Below are 20,120 nucleotides of genomic sequence, written 5' to 3' on the forward strand. Positions count from 1 at the left end.
GCTGATATGAACACGTCGAGCACATGAGACCCTGTTTAAAGGGGTTCCCACTGGCCAAATACAGATAAGTAATGATAATAATGGATCATGATCTTTTGAATAAAACAGGAAGCCACAAATCCATACTGCTGTAAAAAAGTAAATCAATCAATCAACCAATAGGGGAGAAGGGAAAGCTCTTCCTCACAACAGAACACCAACTAATAAATGTAGAAGGAATGATGGAAATCGATCGTCACCATTTGGCAGCTGCCACACAGGTGACGGGTTTGTGCAGGAGCCATCAGCAGATGCTAAGGCTGGTGGGGAGACGCTTGATGAGGAGCAGGATGTTGTCTGAGAATATATTCCCACAACACACGAACACGTCACAAAAGAAAACATGGTAAATTTAATCAGAAGAAACCTGGCAGACACCTGTGGGACCAGGTGATCAAGAGTCCAGCATCGTTTCTATGGCACTCCAGGCTCAGGATGTGCGACCTGAATCCAGGCATGAGGACACACCGCGACCCGGGCTGAGGTCGTCCTACAGAATCTAATGCCTGAACTCTTCAGAACTGCGAAGCGCAAAAAAGGAAGCGAACACAGAGAACACGGTGGAAAGGTCAGAGCGGCACAAGGAGAAGCAGGAGATGGATGTGGTGTCACCAAAGCCTAGGGAGTCGCCATGAACTGTGTCGATGTGGTGGGGAGATGGCTGAGACAATGGAAGCTCCCGCTGGGACCCATTCTCTTGGACCCTGCTTTTTTTGATAGAGGGACATACAGTATTGAACTTGATTCTTATTTAAAAGGTATAACTCAATGATAGAAAAAATAGAAACAGGCCGGCGCGGTGGTTCACGCCTGTAATCCTAGCACTCTGGGAGGCCAAGGCAGGAGGATTGCTTGAGCTCAGGAGTTGGAGACCAGCCTGTGCAAGAGCGAGACCCCATCTCTACTAAAAATAGAAAGAAATTAGCCAAAGAACTAAAAATAGAAAAAATTAGCTGGGCATGCCTGTAGTCCCAGCTACTTGGGAGGCTGAGGCAGTAGGATTGCTTGAGCCCAGGAGTTTGAGGTTGCTGTGAGCTAGGTTGATGTCATAGCACTCTAGCCTGGGCAACAGAGCGAGATTCTGTCTCAAAAAAAAAAAAGAAAAAAAGAAAAAAAAAGAAAATATAGGAACCGTTTTTAAAAAACAATTTTTCTGATTCTTGAATGATAAAAGGTGAACACAGTTATGATTGAAAAATAGTCCAGAAGAAATAACATCAATTCCAAAGGAGATTGGAAAAGAACACACTGAAGTATTGTGGATGTGATAATTATAGCACGTGTCCACTGAGCATGTGACATACGTCAGAGGCTGTTGTAAGTGCTTTACACAAATCAATCACTTGATCCACATAATGGCCCTGAGATAGATATTTAATACTATTATTATCTCCATTTTTTGATGAGAAAGTTAAACGATTTGCTCAAGGACACTTAGCAACTGGGAGAGCTAGGAAAGGACTCGAGACAGTTTGACTCGGGAGCTGGAGCTATACTGCCTCAGAGGAAGGGAATATTTTAGTGTTTCTCACAGTAACTCCGTGAATAGCACAGTTCATAGTATGATCAAACTTTCAACTCCTCCCGAGCCTTTACTCATACACACCCATTTCAGTGAGCCTTCTGCCAACATTTATTATCTCACACAGAGTTGAAACTAACAAATAATAGCCTGCATCACTATGATCACAAGACAAGATAATTCGGTGAGAATGAGAAACCACACCAAAGAAGGTTCTGGACAGCCCTCTCCAATGACTCAAATCACAGACTCCCTTCCTGGCAGATCTGGAACAGAAATAAGTGGGAGGTGAAGCACCTCTGTGGGTTATCTAAGGGGTTAAGGAGAGAGGGGTCCTCTATTAGATGTTGTAATCACATTAAAAAATAAACCCTCAGGTATACGCAATGGCCAAAGGTATAAAATACAAAAGCAAACAGCCATGCCAAAAATGCTGAAAACATGACATAAATTCATTCTTTAACATATTAAGGAAAGTGTGAATAAGACAAAACTGTTATTTCTTCCCAACCCCAGACAAATGCCCAGTTAATTAGTGTTGTCGAGTAGACAAAATTTTCATCTACTCTGCCAAGAAAATGGCCCCATGGAAATGCTCATCTTGGCCCATCCTGATACAACAGGAAGAACTCAATGTTTAGTCTCTGAACACCAAGTTTGAGCCCCAGCTCAGCTACTTACTTACTAGCTCTGAAATTCGTTTGTAGTGTTACTGGCAGATATTTTATATCACTCTTTAACAGTTTAAAAATATCTGTTGGGAGGGCAGCCATGGTAGCTCACACCTGTAATCCTAGCACTTTGGGAGGCTGAGGCAGGAGGATTGCTTGAGGCCAGGAGTTTGAGACCAGCCTGGGCAACAGAGTGAGGTGCTGTCTCTACAAAAAATTAAAAAATTAGCTGGACATGGTGGCACTCGTCTGTAGTCCTAGCTATTAATACTTGGGAGGCTGGGTTGGGAGGATCACTTGAGCCTAGGAGTTTGAGGTTGCAGTGAGCTATGATGACGCCACTGCACTCCAGCCAGAGCAACAGAGCAAGACTCTGTCTCAAAAGTAATAAATAAATAAAAAAATAAATAAATAAATATTTTTCCCCATGTATACTGTCTTTACATCCCTTTAAGGTGTTAATTTCCATTTTGCAGATGAAGTGACTGAGGTTTGCAGAAGTCACACACCTTAGACAGCACAGAATAAACAGTCCACCCTATGATTCACCCCAGAGATCTTTCCACTGCATCTCATGACCGTGAGTCGTAATGGATTAATTAGCCAGCTAACCTAAGACCTGCTGGCTCAAAGCAGCAGAGAAAAGTGGCAAGACCGCAACACTGGAGGCAGGCAGCCCTGGCTTGGAGCACGGCTTTGCCACATTCCAAATGCAAGACGTTTAACAAATTTCATTACCTCTTTGCGACTCAGTTTCTTGATCTGTAAAAAGGGAAATAATAATACCTAGTGTACCTGGTTGGCATGAAGATTAAAAATGGTAGAATTCAAAGGATACAAATTGAATGCTCAAAAAAGGGTTGCTATTATGATTATGGATAATACATTAATTAGGCAGCCCTACTGAATAATACTCCTTGACTGAGGATAAAGGAATTGCAGCAACCACGCACGATAGAAGGTAATATCTGCAGAGAACTTGGGGAACAGGGTAAACCTGGGCCCTTGCTCTTCAGATCCACAGCCAGAGGAAGCCCCCATCCAGCCTCCTCGCAGTCAGGGGTGTGAGCTGGCGGGACCTGCCACAGCCTGGCCAGACAGACAGAAAGCCTCAAAGGCCAACGCCGCCGGGATAAACAAGAAATTGGGTGGACCAACAGAAGCTCAGCAGAGCCTTGAAGAGTCCCAATGCTAATAATACAAGGTTCCTGAAATATTAATACATCAAAGGCAGGAAGACAGCTTGAGAATCCTGAGACACCTGGTGGTGCCGAGGCAAAGACCAGAGTGGAGACACAGCCAAATATTAGAGGCACTCTGATTTCTTTCTTTCAATCTTTACGACTGCAAAAATTAGGGATTCTAAATCCAAAATGTCTTTTGAAGCACGTGGGTCAGAATTCTTAGCTCCAATGGTAACAACTATTTCCTTTTCTTCTGTGAAAATTCTCATATTCAATTAGCAAATCCTATTGATGTGCTTCAAAATATCTCTCGTATGTCTTCATCAATTCTTTAAAACGTATTTATTTAGCACCCATGCAGAATACAACCTGCAAAGACTGTAAACTGGTGTTGGATACAATAAGGACAGAATGTCCTTCTCTCCAGGACATTTCAAATTAAAAAATTAGGAACTGCACCAAATGTGACTCAAATGGACATCACAATTTTTTAAAAAGGTTAAGGTGGCAAGAGCTGATGCAGGCCAAAAGTGAAAGGAGTTCATTTTTTTCTTCCCCCTCCCTGCCCCGGCCCAGAAACAGGGTCTTGCTCTGTCCCCAGGCTGTAGTGCAGTGGTGCCATCACAGCTCACTGCAGCCTCCAACTCCTTCCTGGGCTCAAGCGATCCTCCCGCTTCAGCCTCCCAAGTAGCTGGGACTACAGGTGTCACCACACCAGGCTTGCTGGCTTGCTTATTTGTTTGTTTATTTGTTTAGTAGAGATTATGTTGCCCAGGCTGGTCTCACACTCCTGGCCTCAAGCTATCCTCCTGCCTCTGCCTTCCAAAGTGCTGGTTATAGGCGTGAGCCACCGTGCCCAGGAAGGAGTTCACTTTTGATGGCAGCAATAAAACCGCCACATAAATATTCTCCAAGGCCCATTACTTCTCCATAGAGGTCAGCTGGCAAGGGCTTCAGAAATGCCTCTGGCCACACTGCCAAGATCTTGTCTGGTGATGCAGAGATGGCAGACAATAAGACAAAAGTCTGCCGATTCTTTTTCTCCTTTTACCACATCACAATTATTTTCATTAATTATATATGTATAGATGTCTCTGACATCCAAAGGTACCACCTATGTGGTTCTAAAGGACAAATCAAAATTCTGGATTTCGGAGAACGGGTTGATGAGCTAAGGAGAGGTGGGTTGCTCATTCACTGGGCTCACGGTGTCTACCAACCCTTCAGGAGCTCGTTGTCATTTTTAATGATGCTAATGTAGCTATAACTACTGTGTTCTTCTGTTGGCACCGCCCGGAGTCCACACTCACTTGCCTATTCCTTTATTCTCTCACGGGCTTACTGAAAGTCACACATCAGTTTCCTCCTTGCCCTTCCAACTCAAGTCAGGCCCTCGTTGCTGCACTAGATTTCTGTATTCCTTAAGATCTTGTCTCTTTTCTACCAACAGACTCATCTTTGTGAACCAGTCTGTGGTGGTATGATGTCCCTGCTCAGAGAACTGCAAGAAACACCAAGATCTACAGGTTTTATCTGCAGATCACCCAGCCTGCCAAAGAGGGACCTGCCACCCAGTCAATCTCATCTCCCCAACTAAAGCAGCCCTGCTCTCCTGCACAGATGCTACGTGGCTATAATATAGCAACAGGCCACAGGGAGACATGAAAAGAAGTGGAAGACTGAGTTCTTGCCCCACACGTGTATATCCAATAGGATAAAAAGTCAGGAAAGGTACAGAAATGGCCCGGGTATGGCCATTTGATGTATAAACGCATCTTCACCTCTCAGTAAGAAATCAAGGTTAATGTGTCAATAAAGTTGTGTTCTCCTGTTAACAGTGTGTGTGTCAACCGTCCTCTAGTTGATGACAGACACAATCGTCAACCTCCTGGGTATGCAGAGAGCATCACAGCCAACAACATGCAGAGTTAGGTTTAAAAAAGCAAGCACCTGTTTTTTTTTGTTGGGGGGGAAGGGGGTTACTTTTACCCTAGGAGCTCAATGGAGTCCAGGATAACTAACCTCCTGGACCTCTGTTTCATGGTATCTGGCAGCTATTACATCTCCATTAAAATGTGGGAAATTTGAGAACAGAGAAGAGTCACTTGCTAGCAGGGTACAGAGCAAGTGTATCAGGTTAGAAATCAGACAAGGTTAAGTTCAAATAGAGTCTCTGCCATTTACTAGGTTTGGGATCTTGCAATTCTCTTAAGCCTCATTTTCTGCAGGAAACTTCAAGAAACAATAATACTGACAACCAGTGTGGTGATTAAAAGAGATAACCTATGTGAAAAGCACCCAGCAGAGGGCAGGCACTCGGTACTGATGGTGCTAAAGGCAAGAGGTGACCTGGAACCAGGATTTCAAGAGCCTGTACCCCGGTTCTCAACTAGAATAACTTGGGGAGCTTGAAAAAAGATATGATGCTCTGGGCTCACCACAAATCAGTTGAAACAGAATCTCTAGAGGTGGATCCTAGATATCTGCGTAGCCACTAAACTAATAAGGCAGTTCAGGAATTGGAAATACTTATCCCTTGAAAGTTACATGAGTGAACACAGGGTATGGTGGGTGAAATTAGCATCTGTGGAAGCCACTCTCCAGATTTGTCTGCCAGTGGGCTACGGAGGAAGACTCGGGAAATAGTCAAGGTCAATCCTCGGTGTTTACTCCTGACTAGAAGTTAACCAAATGGATGGCAGGGGTTGGCTGGAGAAAGTGTAAGTTAATGAAAGGAGATTGACCTTCAATGGAGTTAGGACAGCAAAATAATCAGTAGAAATGGTGACTTTTCTCCAAGTAAAAAGACTACTCAGAGAAGTACAGCAACATCCTCAGTTCACGTCTCCAGAGGTGAGTGCTGTGATCTGATGACATTAGCCAATGTGATCGTCCCCTTGCTCTGAATGCAATCCTCTGTTCAGCCCTCTACTGGTAACCTGGCTCCCCTCAGGGACTGTGTTCCAGGGCAAATATCAGCTGTCCAGGGGCAGGATTCTCCCTACAGAACAATGAACTGGGGTCTGATTCATACTCAACTGTGAGTTTGGTTGTCAAGAGTCCATCTACTTGAGGCTGCTGAACTCCAACTGCTTTGACAAATCAAGTTTGTAAATGTGCGGAACTCAGGGCCAAGCATCCAGGGATGTCTCTACTTGAGAAAGCAGCCTGTCTCCTTTCTTTGTAAATTCAATTTGTTACACTGATTTCTAGTCTAGGAACAGTCAGGTGCCAGTCCATCCTGTCACTGTATCCACCGCATTAGGAAACATGAGTAAGATTGGGAGGAAGCTGGAAATGCTGCCTTTATGGGCTGCATCTTTATGCCATCTACAGAGTCATTTAGATCAAGTCACACCAGGGAAAATAGGAGGTGGAAGTCTAAAAGCACAGCACAGAAATTAAGTCATCATTAATTTTTCATTTCCTAATTAAACGATACTAAAAATTCCTAGTGTTTCCAGCTATACCAGAATCCCAAGAAACAGGCTTCTCTTCCAGCCCCCAAGAAAATGGGTTTTGTTTGCTTTCTGTCCACAAATGCATTCAGGCAGGCACTGTTCAACACAGCCGCTAGCAGATGGAGCATCTGGTCCTTCCAGTGTCAGGTATTTCCCTGTTTTCCCTCCTGTCTAGCATTATTTGGAAGAAAGTTTTAGAACCAGGAAGGCCTCAGGGGTCATCTGGTCTGTCAGTTCACTCTCAGGTGCAAAGGCCAGGGCCCAGGGCTGGGAGGTGTGCTGCCCAGGTCAGAGAGTGGGGAGAGTGAACCAGGGCATGCCTGAGATTTCAGTTTTACTTTCCCAAAGCAGACAAATCACAGCTCCTGTGTAGGAAAGAGTTAACCCAAGAGAGGTTGGGCCTAGATGCCTTGGAGATAATCTCTATGTCCTTGGAATGTCCTGCCTGATAGGAGTGTCTTTATTTGCCTGGAAGCCTTGGCCACAGGACAGTCTAACAATGTGATTTAGCCATTTGAAACACACCTTAACAATTCTGACCTCCAAAGGAGCTGGAAACTAAAGGTATTAGTCCAAACCTTCAGAGCAGCTGGAGTCTGAAGGTGAGCCACGCCGGCAGCAGGTGATCAAGCCCCAGTCAAAACTCTGGACACCCGAGGCCAAAGTGAGCGCCCTGGTAGGCAGTACTCTGTCAGTACTGTCACATGTCATAGCTGGTAGAAGGTTACATAATCTATGACTCCACAGGGAGAGGACAACCGGAAGCTCCACCTTTGGACCCTCCCAGATCTTGCCCTATATGTTTCTTTGTCCAGCTCTGACTTGTATACTTTTGCTAATAAAACTGGAATACTCAGTGCAGGGCTTTGCTGAGTTTTGTGAGTCACTCTAGTGAATTATGGAACCTGAGGGTGTAGTGGGAACCCCTGAATCTGTAAGGGTGCCCTGGGGAGTCCTGAACCTGCAGCTGGTGTCTGCAGTGAGGCAGCTTGGGGAGGATGGTGGCCTTAACCTGCAGTGTGGCCTAACTCCAGCTAGTTGAAGGGCAAGCAGCTCCCTGTTCTACCACGTCCTAGATTGGAGCACAGCCACTGCAACAGAAATCTTGGCAGCAGGTCCTTGAAGTCTTTGCCACCTGAACAGCTGGAAAGGAGGGTCCTGGAAGTACACATGTGTCCTGCAGAGACAGGTGGAGGGAGACCTGAGAGTGGGAGAGACGAGGGTAGGGTAAGACTGAGGCAGCTTCCAGACTGGTGAAGCTCATAGAACAAGACCATCCTCATCCTTCTCATCTTGGTACAGACCCAGGAGGGGAAAGAGAGGAAGGAGAAAGGGCAAGGGACTTCAGCAGAATGCTCGTCCTGGACTCTCATTAAATTCCAATTAGGAAAGCAACTTCCAATGGCCTCCACTTGGTGCCAAACAGAAGCATTTCCTATTAAGCACCGAAATTCATCATTACCCGGGTATTCCTCCCCTCTAAATTTAACTTGCATCTAATCAAGTAATTAGACCTAACTTTTAATTTATAGAAAATCCAGTTGAAGGAATAAGTATAATGAGACCACGAGGGAACAATTAGACAAATCTAAAAGGTACCTGTAGGAAAACTGGTTTGGTCACTTCAAAACGTCAATGTCATGGGGAAAAAAAAATGATGGTAGTAGGGGAACTGTGGTAGGATAAAAATAAATTTAAGATGCATAACCAAATGCAACCAATGCTCCTGGATTTGCATAAACTGGCAGGAAAGGAAGTATGTGCAACAATTAGAGAAATTTGAGTATGGACTGCTGGTTTTTAGATGCTATTGAAAAATTACTATTAATTCTTTAGTTGTTCTGAGTCAATGACTATTTGGAGAAAACAAATAAAAGCAAAACAAAAACAGAAAAAAAAGAAAAAAATAATAATTCTTTAGTTGTGATCATTGTCCCGGGACTAAGTGAGAAAATATTTTTATTTTTTCTGAGATGCATGTGGAAGTATTTAGGGGTAAAATGTCACAAAGTCTATATTTACCTTGAAATACTTGAGATCTATATTTACCTTGAAATGCTTAAGCATTCTTGCTTTTAGAGTGTTGAGTTTGTAAGCACATAAATGTTTTACACAATTATAAAACAAAATTAAAAAAATTTTAAACCACTAAAATATAAAATTAAATAAATGAACTTAACTATAGGTCAGGTTGACATATTAAAGACACAGACAAGGATTATTTTTTTTTACAGTTTTTTCTCTTTTATTATTATTATTATTATTTTTATTTTTTTATGGAGATGGGGGTCTCACTTTTGCTCAGGCTGGTCTCGAACTCCTGAGATCAAGCAATCGTCCTGCCTTGGGCCCCCAGAGTGCTAGGATTACAGGCATGAGCCACTATGCCTGGCCAGAAAAGGATTATTTTAAGTGACTTTTAAAACCTAATATTGTGATTGTAAATACTGGGCATTTGGACAAAAAAAAAAAAACAACAAAGAAATTTTAAAATGCATTCAGTATTACTACTAATAATATTGATATTATTATTTTAAACCATTAACAAAATTACTTATTTGCTTTATCTATCCACCTACAAAATACACACACAATGTAAAGCATATAATTGTGTTAATGTCATCAGGAACCAAGATTATCAGCAGTAAGAAAAATGGGATATAAGATAAAAATCAAAGAAATGGAAATCCTGCAATCTTAAAAATGAAGTGGAAACCAGTATAAACTCATTTCATTTTTCTCTTAAAAAAATTCATATTCCTTAGCTTTGTCCTCTCAAAAGAACTAGAAGCATTGACAATACAGGGCAGTGAGCACTCTCAGTGCCCAGATTAGTGGTCTCTAGGTACCATTTCATTACAATCAATCAGGGCCCCTTGGAGAAATAGAAGTTTCCAGGTCTTGCACAGGAAATGTACAAGATGAGCCTGGAATGGTAACTCTGAGAGACAACTGGAGTGAGGTCAGAAGACATAAGAGCCAACACAAGAGATTGTCACCGGTCAACTGTAGGATCATTTTAGCCCCCAAACGTATAACTGCAATGTGGTTAAACAGGTAAAATATTTACAACAAACAAGTTTCGAGTGAAACTGAAAATAAAAACACATTACCTTGGGAGGTAGGGCAACAACATCTTGCTTTAGGAAAATTGGTAAGTAAAAGCAATGAATCAAGCATTTTGTCTAATTTTTCCATATAGTTGGTATTTTAAGGTGACAAAATTAAAAGAACTCCAACTAATACATGCAGAAGGAATAATAGAATAGAAAATAATTAAACAATGGCTGTGACATGAGAATTTATAATGGGTTCACTGACAATCTGAACACACAAAGAAAGACCAACAGGCATTAAGTACACAGCATCACGAGGGAAGTCTTTCTGTCAAAAACTGAATCTGAACCTGATCAAGCTTTTAGATCTAATTCACAGAAAATAAGGGGACAGGGGAATACTTAAGCAACTTAACAGAATATAATCAGCCAGTGGCAGACTGTAGAAAGATCCACAGGACAAACAATATTTTTCTTTAACAAATAAATGCCAAGAAAACCAAAAAAGCAAAGGAGAATTGTTAACAATTAAGAGACTTGGGAGACAGAGCAGCCAGGTGCAGTGTGTGGGCCTTGTTTGGATCCTAAATAAAAACAATCCAACTATAAAAAAAGAAATTATAAGATAGTCATGGAACTGGAATACTGATAATATTAGATGATATAAACGAATTACTCATTTTTATGGTGTGATAAAAATCTCTTAGAGTTACATATTAATTATTGACAAAATAATTTGCTATTTAGGATTTGCTTTAAATAATCAAGTGAGACAGGAAGGGAGGACCAAACAAAACAGAATTGGCCATATATTGATAACGATACAAAACGGATGATATACACACAGGGACATATTATACTATTCTTTCTAATTTTGTGTTGTTTGTAAATATCCATAACAACAAACTTTGCCAAAAATGCCTCAGATGAAAAAATTAACTAAAAAAGACAGACACAAATATGTACAACAAAATGTTGACTGTCAGATTCTAAGTGATGATTCTATGGATGCTTATACTTTCTACATATTTGAAAATGTTCACAATAGTAAACAGAATTTTAAAAGCACTTAAACCCAATCCAGACTGAGATTCAGGTCAGGTTAGAGAGATTGTGGAATGTAGATACAGAAACCGAATGCTGTCATTTACCAGTAATGTCCTTAAAAATTCAAAGCAAATGACAAAGTACAATAAAAAAAAAATTCAGACATGAACTACTAACTACTAAATTATTAGGGAAGAAAAAAATAGGTACCTAGAGAAAAAGACTCCAGCTGACAAAACAGTGAAATATGCTTATTTCACTCCTGCCATACAGGATCTCCAGTTCAGAATAAAGCCACACTACCATCACACGGGAGGGGAGATGATTCTCATTGAGGGCCAAGATGGCAAAGTTTTACCTTGATGGTAAGACAAAGGTCTGCCTGGCCCCACGTGCCCTAAAACCTTAATGCCTTAAGCAATAGGGGCATAAACAGTAACCCCATGGAAGCTCCAGACTTTTATGATATGGAGTTCTATGGTATGGAGTTATAAATACACCAGGATATAGCAGCCAGCCTGCTTTTTACTCAGACACATTAACCAGCCTCTGACATCAGTAGCTGTTGCGAAACCACTGCTTCTGGACAGAACTCCACGGTCTCACATCCCCAGGCCTGCTCATAAGGATCTTTGTCATACCTGATGATGACGCACTGGTTCTCTCTGTCGATGATCATGTTTCTATACATGTTATCTGCAAGGGCATAGATATGTGGTGGGTTTTCATACTGTGCCTAGAACAGCAAAAAAAACCAAAAAGAAAACCATGGTCAGATAGAACAACACACTAAATTTTTTTCTTGGCCTTGGAAATGAATCCACCACTATACATTATAGTTCCAATGCCTATAATTACATCTTCAAGGTTGCATGATACAAGAATTTATAAAATTTCCTAGGTTGTGAAGAGTCACACCCGGAATTTGGAAGGACTCTTCGGTAGGCATAAGCGTGATTCAGCCTTCTGGTCATCACCCACGTCTTCAGCTACTCCAACACCACACCCTTCCACGCAAACACGCCTCTGCAGACCACATTCCATTTCTAGCTGTTGCTGAAGACACTTGGGCAACAGGTCTTAAGAGAGGCCTACCAAACCCCTGGATCTGACTTCTCCTGGAATTCTATTAACAAATTCCTACGTAATGTTTTCTAAGAGGCAAGTTGCAGATTCTAGGACCTCAGGGGGAATTAAGTGAGACTATCCATTAGTGAGGAGAAAAACTTAAAACTTTCCAGAAGAAGAGGGTAGGAGGCATGGTTTTTTAAAGGAATAAACTATTTTGGCCAGTTTTTTTCATCTCTATTGAGGGGGGAAAAAAAATCCTACCATACCAAGACATTCTCCTGGGTTTATGATTCAATCTCATTGGATACCTTAGCTATACATAAATATAAAACCCAATAAGTTTTCCATGCTTGATAAATTCTCACACTACCTCCAGCCCTGTTTTCAGTTTCATGGTACCCATCTTCACTACAACCTCAAAAATTACTAAAAAGAAAAATATTTCATGGGGTGTACAGCTGGAGAAAGAACACACCTTAAATTTAAGGTTATCGAACCTGAAAAAGTGAATAGAACACCAGATCCAGAGTGAGAAGACATGTACCCACTGTCTTCCCCTTCAGTGGTCCCCATCACTAAGGAGAGGATGATAATGCCCAGGCTACAAATCTCACAAGGTAACTGAGATGACAGTTGGGAAAGCAATTTGAAAAGATAGAGTAGTACACAAAGGGAAAGCATGATTTACTTAACCCATCCTTGAGCCTTATTATGCAATGACTTACTATAAAAATAGGGGCCCAGTTAAGAAGTTGCCACTCATGGCCATGCTCTGGAGGATAAGAGTTCAGGGGCCAGGGGCTGGAGAGCAGGGGCTGTGATGCCTGCACACACGTTGAGCATTGGTGTATCCAGTGCTCAGTGCTCTCCCCACGTTGCAGGCAGGGGGCTCACAAGCACAATTGCCCAGTGAGGGCTGGAGCCTATTCCTGGGACAGGTCGACTGAAGAACTCTATGCAGGAACCAAAAGAATATGTTATCTCTGCCTTCGCCTTAGTGTCAGAAGGGGATGCATGGATGGGACCTCAGGATACAGTCTTAGATGGGCTTCTTCTAGCCCAGACTGCTTTTTCAGAATTATTTTTAATGTCTCTTCGAAAACAGGAAAATAGAAGATTATAAGAAAGAAAAGAGGATAGAAAATAAAAGGAAATGGAGTGGAGAGAAAGCTATGGGGCAATAGAGGGGAAGGTGTGGGCAAGTCATCGCCCAGTAAGGCTTCAGAGCTGCTAGACTAAGTTATACCTGACCTCTGCGTATCACTCTACATTTTCCAAACTGGCTTCCCATCTGTGGTCTCAGGGAGCCTCTCAGTTGCCTGTGAGAACCACAGACTAGGCCTTTCCTCTACCTGATCCTTCCCTTCCCTGAGACCCTGAAAGGCATAAAGAACTGATCTCAACTCCTCGCTCCACCACTCAGTAGATTCTAGTATTTCACCTCTCTGAGCCTCAGTTTCCTTATCTGTGAAATGGAGACAGAGAGTAAGACACAGCCAGCAGCCAGGGCTGTTCTGTGATTGTTGCAGTTGTAACATAGTACGTGGCACTCAGTAAATACCAATTTTACAATACTCTGTTAACCTTTAGCAGGAAAAAATAAACATATTTTTTAAATTTCTATGATATTTCTTTAAACAAACCTCTTCAACAGATGAATGGCCTAAAAGGGACATGTACGCAGCAACCCTGTTCAGAAAACTGGAAAGAAACACGCATGCACAGCCCTTCCGTCTACCGTGCCTTGGCTGCCACTGAGGACTCCCAGCCGGCTCTGTGCCTGCTGCCCCGGGGCCTCGCTGAGCAGGACACCAGGGCAGGGCCCGGCCTCTGCTGACAGTGTTCCCCTTGTGCTGGGCTCCCATAAAGGCAGCATTATCAAAGGTCTTTCGCGTGGCAGCCTCCTTCGGCTCCCGCCACCAGCACCATTCATCTGGCAACAATGGGGTGGGCTCTTGCTTGGGGTAACTTGCTTTCCACTTCAACTGATGAATTTGTGTGGGCTCCCTTTTGTTTGTTTTCTAGGGGTCAGGATTAATGGGTGCTCTTGTGCTTCTGCAGCAAAGCAAAGAGGGAAGGAAGAGGAAAGGAAAAAGATGCGGAGATGGGGTGGGAGGCATGGGGCAGTGATGAACCACGGAATAAAATACATTAATGATGATTACAGTTTCTATTTTTATTGCACAACTGAAATGGCTGCGGAGCTGAGTTTGAATAGGGACCAGGGTCAGATTATTAAATGAAGTAATAAAAGATTCATTTTTTATATTCAAGTCATAGCCACAGCTTAACTAAGGTTCTGATTCTAAAGAAGGGTTGCCATCACCCTATTTATTTTTCACCCATTACTGATTTTTATTCCTTAGATTTTTGTGGCCTGTGTGGAGGCAGGAAGATCCCCCAAGCTGTAGGTCCTACATGCCACTTAACTAACTTTGCGTATAAGCAAGGCCCAAATACTAGCTAGTCCTATGCTTTTTTTGAGCTGCCTTCTAAAGAGGGGCACATCATTAAAAAGCAAACAATGTCATTTACTTGAGCTTCCTCAATTAATAATTCATACTAAGAAAATGCAAATGTCCTGCTCACTTCAAGAAAAACTATGTGCGCGTCATACATGCCCTAAACACAACAGTAATTTATGTGACACATGACTTACCGCTCCTTGATACATTTCAATTTCCTTTTCCCCAAAATAGGGCATCTGCTTGAAAGGGTTGACTGAGATTAACACAGATCCTATGTAAGTCTGAATTTAAACTCAGTTAAGGTCCGTCATTAATCTTCACAGCTGTGTATTTTTCAAATTAAGTAACCAGATGTTATCACGAATTCAGAACAACTGTCCAAGCGGAAAGCTCGTCTACTTGTTTTCTAAAAGATTACAAATAAAGACGAAAGCAATTATCCAACCAGCTCTGCCTTTGTGCCTCTTCAGAAAAAATAATGCATTTAATTACCAAGATGCTACAAAAAGAAATCATTATTTTAAGTGAATTAAAGCACCTTCTTTCAAGATCCGTGACAGGTACAGCAAGGAGAAAACAAAGCAAAGCAAAAATGGCAAGGAATGAAAAGAGCTGTTACCGTTTCTCTCCTCAAATGACATGTGTTTTTCCCTTGGAACTTCCGTATCTTTTACGTGGACTAAAAACTTATTCGTTTACTCATTTAACAAGTAGAGGGATACGGGATGAACTGAACAGAAACTTGGCGGACTCTGGTAGTAAATTATCAATAAGATAATTTTCAGAGAAGAAAACTACAAACCCACATAGATGGGGTTTAGGGGAAGAAGGTATTATTCCTGCTTGGGGAACTCAGGAAGGCCTCTCCGAGAGGAAGCATCTATGCTAGGCCTTGAAAGTGTTACACGATACATTTTAATGTGCCCACATAAATGAAGTATTATTGTAACATAAAAAATACTTCCATTTATTCATTCAGCAATCAACTAATTTGATCTGGGTGCTTACAGCATGCCCGGCACTGTTTTAGATGCTTGGGATACTGCAGTGAACAAAATAAACAGGATAGATAAAACTCCTTGCTCTCACAGAGGAAAAAACTGTCAAAACTACAACAGAAATAAAAATACACACTCAAAATTGTTTCTTTTAATCCCTGATTTCAACGTGTTTAGAAATTTTACAAGTAAGTAGTTAAATAAAAAGTTATTTCTAAATAAATAGTTTTAAATGGTTAAAGACTTAAAACTATGAGACTTCCTCCCCAAGGAGGACATTTACGTGTTTATATACTATGATCTATGTGTTAAATAGAGCAGGACAGGGAGTCCAGTTGGACTGCCTGGTTTCCCAAGCTCAGTTCCACTCTGACCCTGGACAAGTCACATCTCTAAGCCATGGTTAATGGATGATGGAGATAAAATAGGACCTGTTTGATAGCCAGGCTATGAGAACTAAATGAAATAATCAATATAAAATGTTCAGCACAGTGTCTGGCATGTAGTAGACGCTATTTCCTTCATTAATATCCTCTAAGATGCATGTTTTGTCACACGTTGACATTGCTGAAATCGTGACGCATGTTTCAAGTGTGGCCTCTTAGTTTTAGATTAGATACAGTGTTATTGTTGTTATTATTGAACACAAATGAATGTGGCATGGATACTATAGTTTTTTAAAAAATAATATTTGTACACAGGCCCGGGGGCGGTGGCTCACACATGTAATCCTAGCACTCTGAGAGGCAGAGGCCGGAGGGTCGCTTGAGCTCAGGAGTTTGAGACCAGCCTGAGTGGGACTGAGACCTCCATCTCCACTAAAAATAGAAAAAAAATTAGCCAGGCAACTAAAAATAGAAAAAATTAGCCAGGCATGGTGGCACGTGCTTGTAGTCCCAGCTACTCGGGAGGCTGAGGCAGGAGGATCACTTGAGCCCAGGAGATTGAGGTTGCTGTGAGCTAGGTTGATGCCATGGCACTCTAGCCCAGACAGACCGAGACTCTGTCTCAAAAAAAAAAAAAGTTTGTACACAAAGGTAAGCGAGCATCCAGAATGACTTCATTGTTATTATATTTTGCTTCCTTTGTCACTGACCAGAAAGATCTGACTTGAAAGGGTTGAACAGCAGAGAAGATGAGGTGGTTTTAAGAGCACAGAGGATATGCCAGTTCTGGTGTAGGGGCAGTCCGTAGCAATAAGGGAAAATGCTGAGGAAACTAAAGCATATGGAGGAAGGGCCAGGAGCTTGGAGATTGGAAAACGTATTTCCGTTCGCCAAAGTCAGAAGAAGCCAGTGATAGATTACTGGCCTTTTTGAGGTAAAATTTAGGACAGATCAAGGTACTACTACAGTTGTTAAGCAGATTAGAAATGTCCATGATGCTGTAGCCAAGAATCTATAAGGGGTGATAAAACTAATCGAACACATGCACATTTACATGGCACTAATTTAAGCACCTAACAACGATCCTATTACTATTACTAATCCTATTCTACTATAGGCTGAGTATTCCTTACCTGAAATGCTTAGGACCAGAAGTTTTTCAAATTTTGCATTTTTTTTTTTTTTGGATTTTGGAATGTTTGCATTATACCTACTAGTTCTGCATCCCTAATCCAAAAGTCTGAAATCTGGAATGCTTCAATGAACATTTTCTTTGAGTGTTATGTTGGCACTCAAAGAGTTATGGATTTTGGCACATTTCAGATTTTGAATTTTCAAATTAGGGATACTCAACCTGTACAAAGAAACTGAGGCATACAGAAATTTAAAAACTTGCTCAAAGTCACAAGCTAGTAAAATGGCAGAGCAGTGATTCAAACCCAGATGGAGTCCACACTCTTTTTTTTTTTTAAAGAAACAGGGTCTTGCCCTGTCACCCAGGTTGGAGTACAGTGGCTTCATGATAGCTCATTGTAATCACAAGTTCCTGGGCTCAAGAGATTTTTTTCTGCCTCAGCCTCCCCAGTAGCTAGAACTACAGGTGCATGCCACCATACCCAGCTAATTTTTTAACTTTTTGTAGAGATGGGGTCTTGGTATGTTGCCCAGGCTGGTCTCCAACTCCCAGCCTCAAACAAGGCCTCCTGGCCTCAAGCAAGTGTTGGCCTCCCAAAGTGCTCAGATTATAGGCCTGAGCCACCATGCCCAGCCCCAGAGTCCACACTCTTAACCAACAAGCTATGTCACCTAAACATTTGTACCTCCATAATATGCTGAAGTAAAAAAAAAACAAGCTATGTCTTTCAAAGATAAGCAGATATTGTTGTTGTTGTTAATTTTCTTCTTATTATTATTGACACATTTGCTAGATTTAGCCAATAAAAATACAGAATACCTAGTTAAATTTAAAGGTCAGAGAAACAATGAAGAATATTTTAGTATAAGTATGCCCCAAATAAGTATGGTCCCCAGCAATATTTGGGATACACTTATACTAATAAGTTATTTGTTGCTTATCTGAAATTCAAATTTAACCAGGAGTCCTAAATTTTATCCAGTAACCCTAAATTGGCAGTGCAACGATTAAATGCAGGGTGGAGGTGGGGGTGGATTAGATAGCTCCATGGTCTTTTCTAACTTAGATCTGTGATGCTTTGTGTGCTCAAAAATCTATCTCCCTTAGCTGGATTTTTTTAGTATCCTTTCCACATGGTGAGAATCTAATCAAAACTGAATGAATGAGGTTTGTGTCTGATTCTCACGCTAAATAAAATAATGATTCTTATGGTAAACCTAATTTTTAAGAAATACAGCACTGCTAGAACCATCCTCATTTCAGAAGAGGAAGATGTCTAGTCTATGTCTACATCATCCCCAGGTAAAAGCAAACCTGGGCAAATAAGCTCCTTCCATGGAGGAGGCTGCTCCTTCCCTTCGTGGTAAGGGAATGCTGTTAATGCCACCTTGTCCTAGATAAACTGATTTCTGCACACAGAGAATAAAGGGCTTCCTGGAGGACATGGGCCACAGGTACCACCTCCTCACCAATCCTGTGGTTACCCAAAAAATATGAATTTAGTTACATATGAGCTCCTAATTAACCAAACATTATTTAAACTGTTAATCTGACATATCAAGACATATCTTGTAAAGTCTTGGTTTTTCACTGAGTAGATTATATAAATTCTGGTAAGGGCCTGGTTCAGGAGACATTCAAAGAAAAAAATAAAACAAAACAAAACCTCATTAGGACTATTCTTGGCCAATCCTGAACCCAATGACTCAGGTTGGAATGAACAGGGAAATGTGTGTAGCTGCCCCCTAAATTTCCCAGTAGGATTCCCAAGAGCAATTTAGGAGGATTTCTGAAAAATACAGTTTGGTTTAAAATGGGTAATTTTAAGGTTTCTGTGCTAAGTAGCTACAAACTTAGCTAAGTCAGAAGAATTGGGACAAGAGAATTTAATTGAGCTTAAAAGGAAATAAACAAATTTTAGTTATTTCAGGTGAGAGTTTGGCCTAACAATTATCCAAACAATTTTAGCCTTTTCCACCCAGCTGGGTCTGCAGAGACCTCAGCTATTTCCCTGCAAGCTCAGGTCTCCTGCTGGGCTGGGAACTCCGGGTAACTCGGTAATGTCCACTCCCCTTCCCAATTACATTCATTCAGGTGTGCCTTGGGAAAGCTGTTCAGATCACTGCCTCTTTCCACATCATGTTTGGCAGCAAAGATGTCTTAGGTTAATTTTCAAAATGCATGGAGATATGAAGCTATAATACCAAAAAACAGAAAAAAAAATAAATGCCCTCTTATTTAATATACTATAAGAGACAGAAGAGACCAGTAGATCTTTAATTGATTGGTTCCCAAATGCTTGTCAATGGATGTATGAATTTTTATGGACTCGTGGCAAGAATGACAAGAGAAACAATGCCCTGAATTTTTTGTTAAGCTGAATTTATTCAATATAAAGGAATTTTCTTTATTCTTAGATTATTTCCTTTGTACATTTTTTGGCATTAAAATATTCTTTCTTTTATAAAATATGATGGTAGTGAAACTTCTGCATGTTTGTTTTTAATGGTCCCTTATTTGGCAATGCTAAGAGTTGAACTTAAAAAAAAAAATCATGTTAATGGTAGTGGATTCCCCAAAACTGTCCACATGGGTTGAGTCGATTTCCCTGGATTTATTCCTGAGGTGGTGCAGGGAGGTGAGGCGGCCTGCCTAGGGTCACGTTCGTGGAGAATGGTTGAACTGGCACTCGAGGCTTTGTCTTACGACAGCCCGCTGCCACTGTCACATGAACTGGCCACCAAGGGCCAAAACTACCAGGACTGCCTTGAATTCCAGTCGGTCTGGCACAAAGGTCTGAACTCCTAATTCAAGGATTAAAAATGCCAAACACACTTGAGTGTGGTCTTTGAATAAAAACAAGTTTGGAGAAAGTTGGACCAAATGAGCATGGAGTGCCTTGCATAGGAACTCTGTTTGTCAGCCAAGTGGCTAGAAATGATGTCTGGCCAAGCACAAGAGAGAATGCTGCAATATTTTCCGCATCTATCTTAGTTGTACGAAGTGTGGCAACATTCACAACAAATGGATGGTAAATTAGACCTTCTTTGTCTTAGGATAAATAACTCAAAAAATATGGGGT

At 41.4% G+C, this 20,120-nt stretch overlaps 1 protein-coding gene across 1 annotated transcript in view; it reads right to left on the reverse strand.

Annotated features, from left to right (window-relative positions):
- Positions 1 to 20,120, reverse strand: part of MYO1E (myosin IE) — a 195,320-nt gene that overhangs the window by 91,938 nt on the left and 83,262 nt on the right. The window contains exons 3-4 of the mRNA XM_045530439.1: positions 14,711 to 14,800; positions 11,622 to 11,716 (exon numbers count right to left, since the gene is read on the reverse strand). Of these exons, the coding sequence (XP_045386395.1) occupies positions 11,622 to 11,716; positions 14,711 to 14,800 (185 nt within the window). The remainder of the gene's footprint in view (positions 1 to 11,621; positions 11,717 to 14,710; positions 14,801 to 20,120) is intronic.

Source organism: Lemur catta, chromosome 1, assembly GCF_020740605.2.
Source record: "Lemur catta isolate mLemCat1 chromosome 1, mLemCat1.pri, whole genome shotgun sequence".
NCBI lineage: Eukaryota > Metazoa > Chordata > Mammalia > Primates > Lemuridae > Lemur > Lemur catta.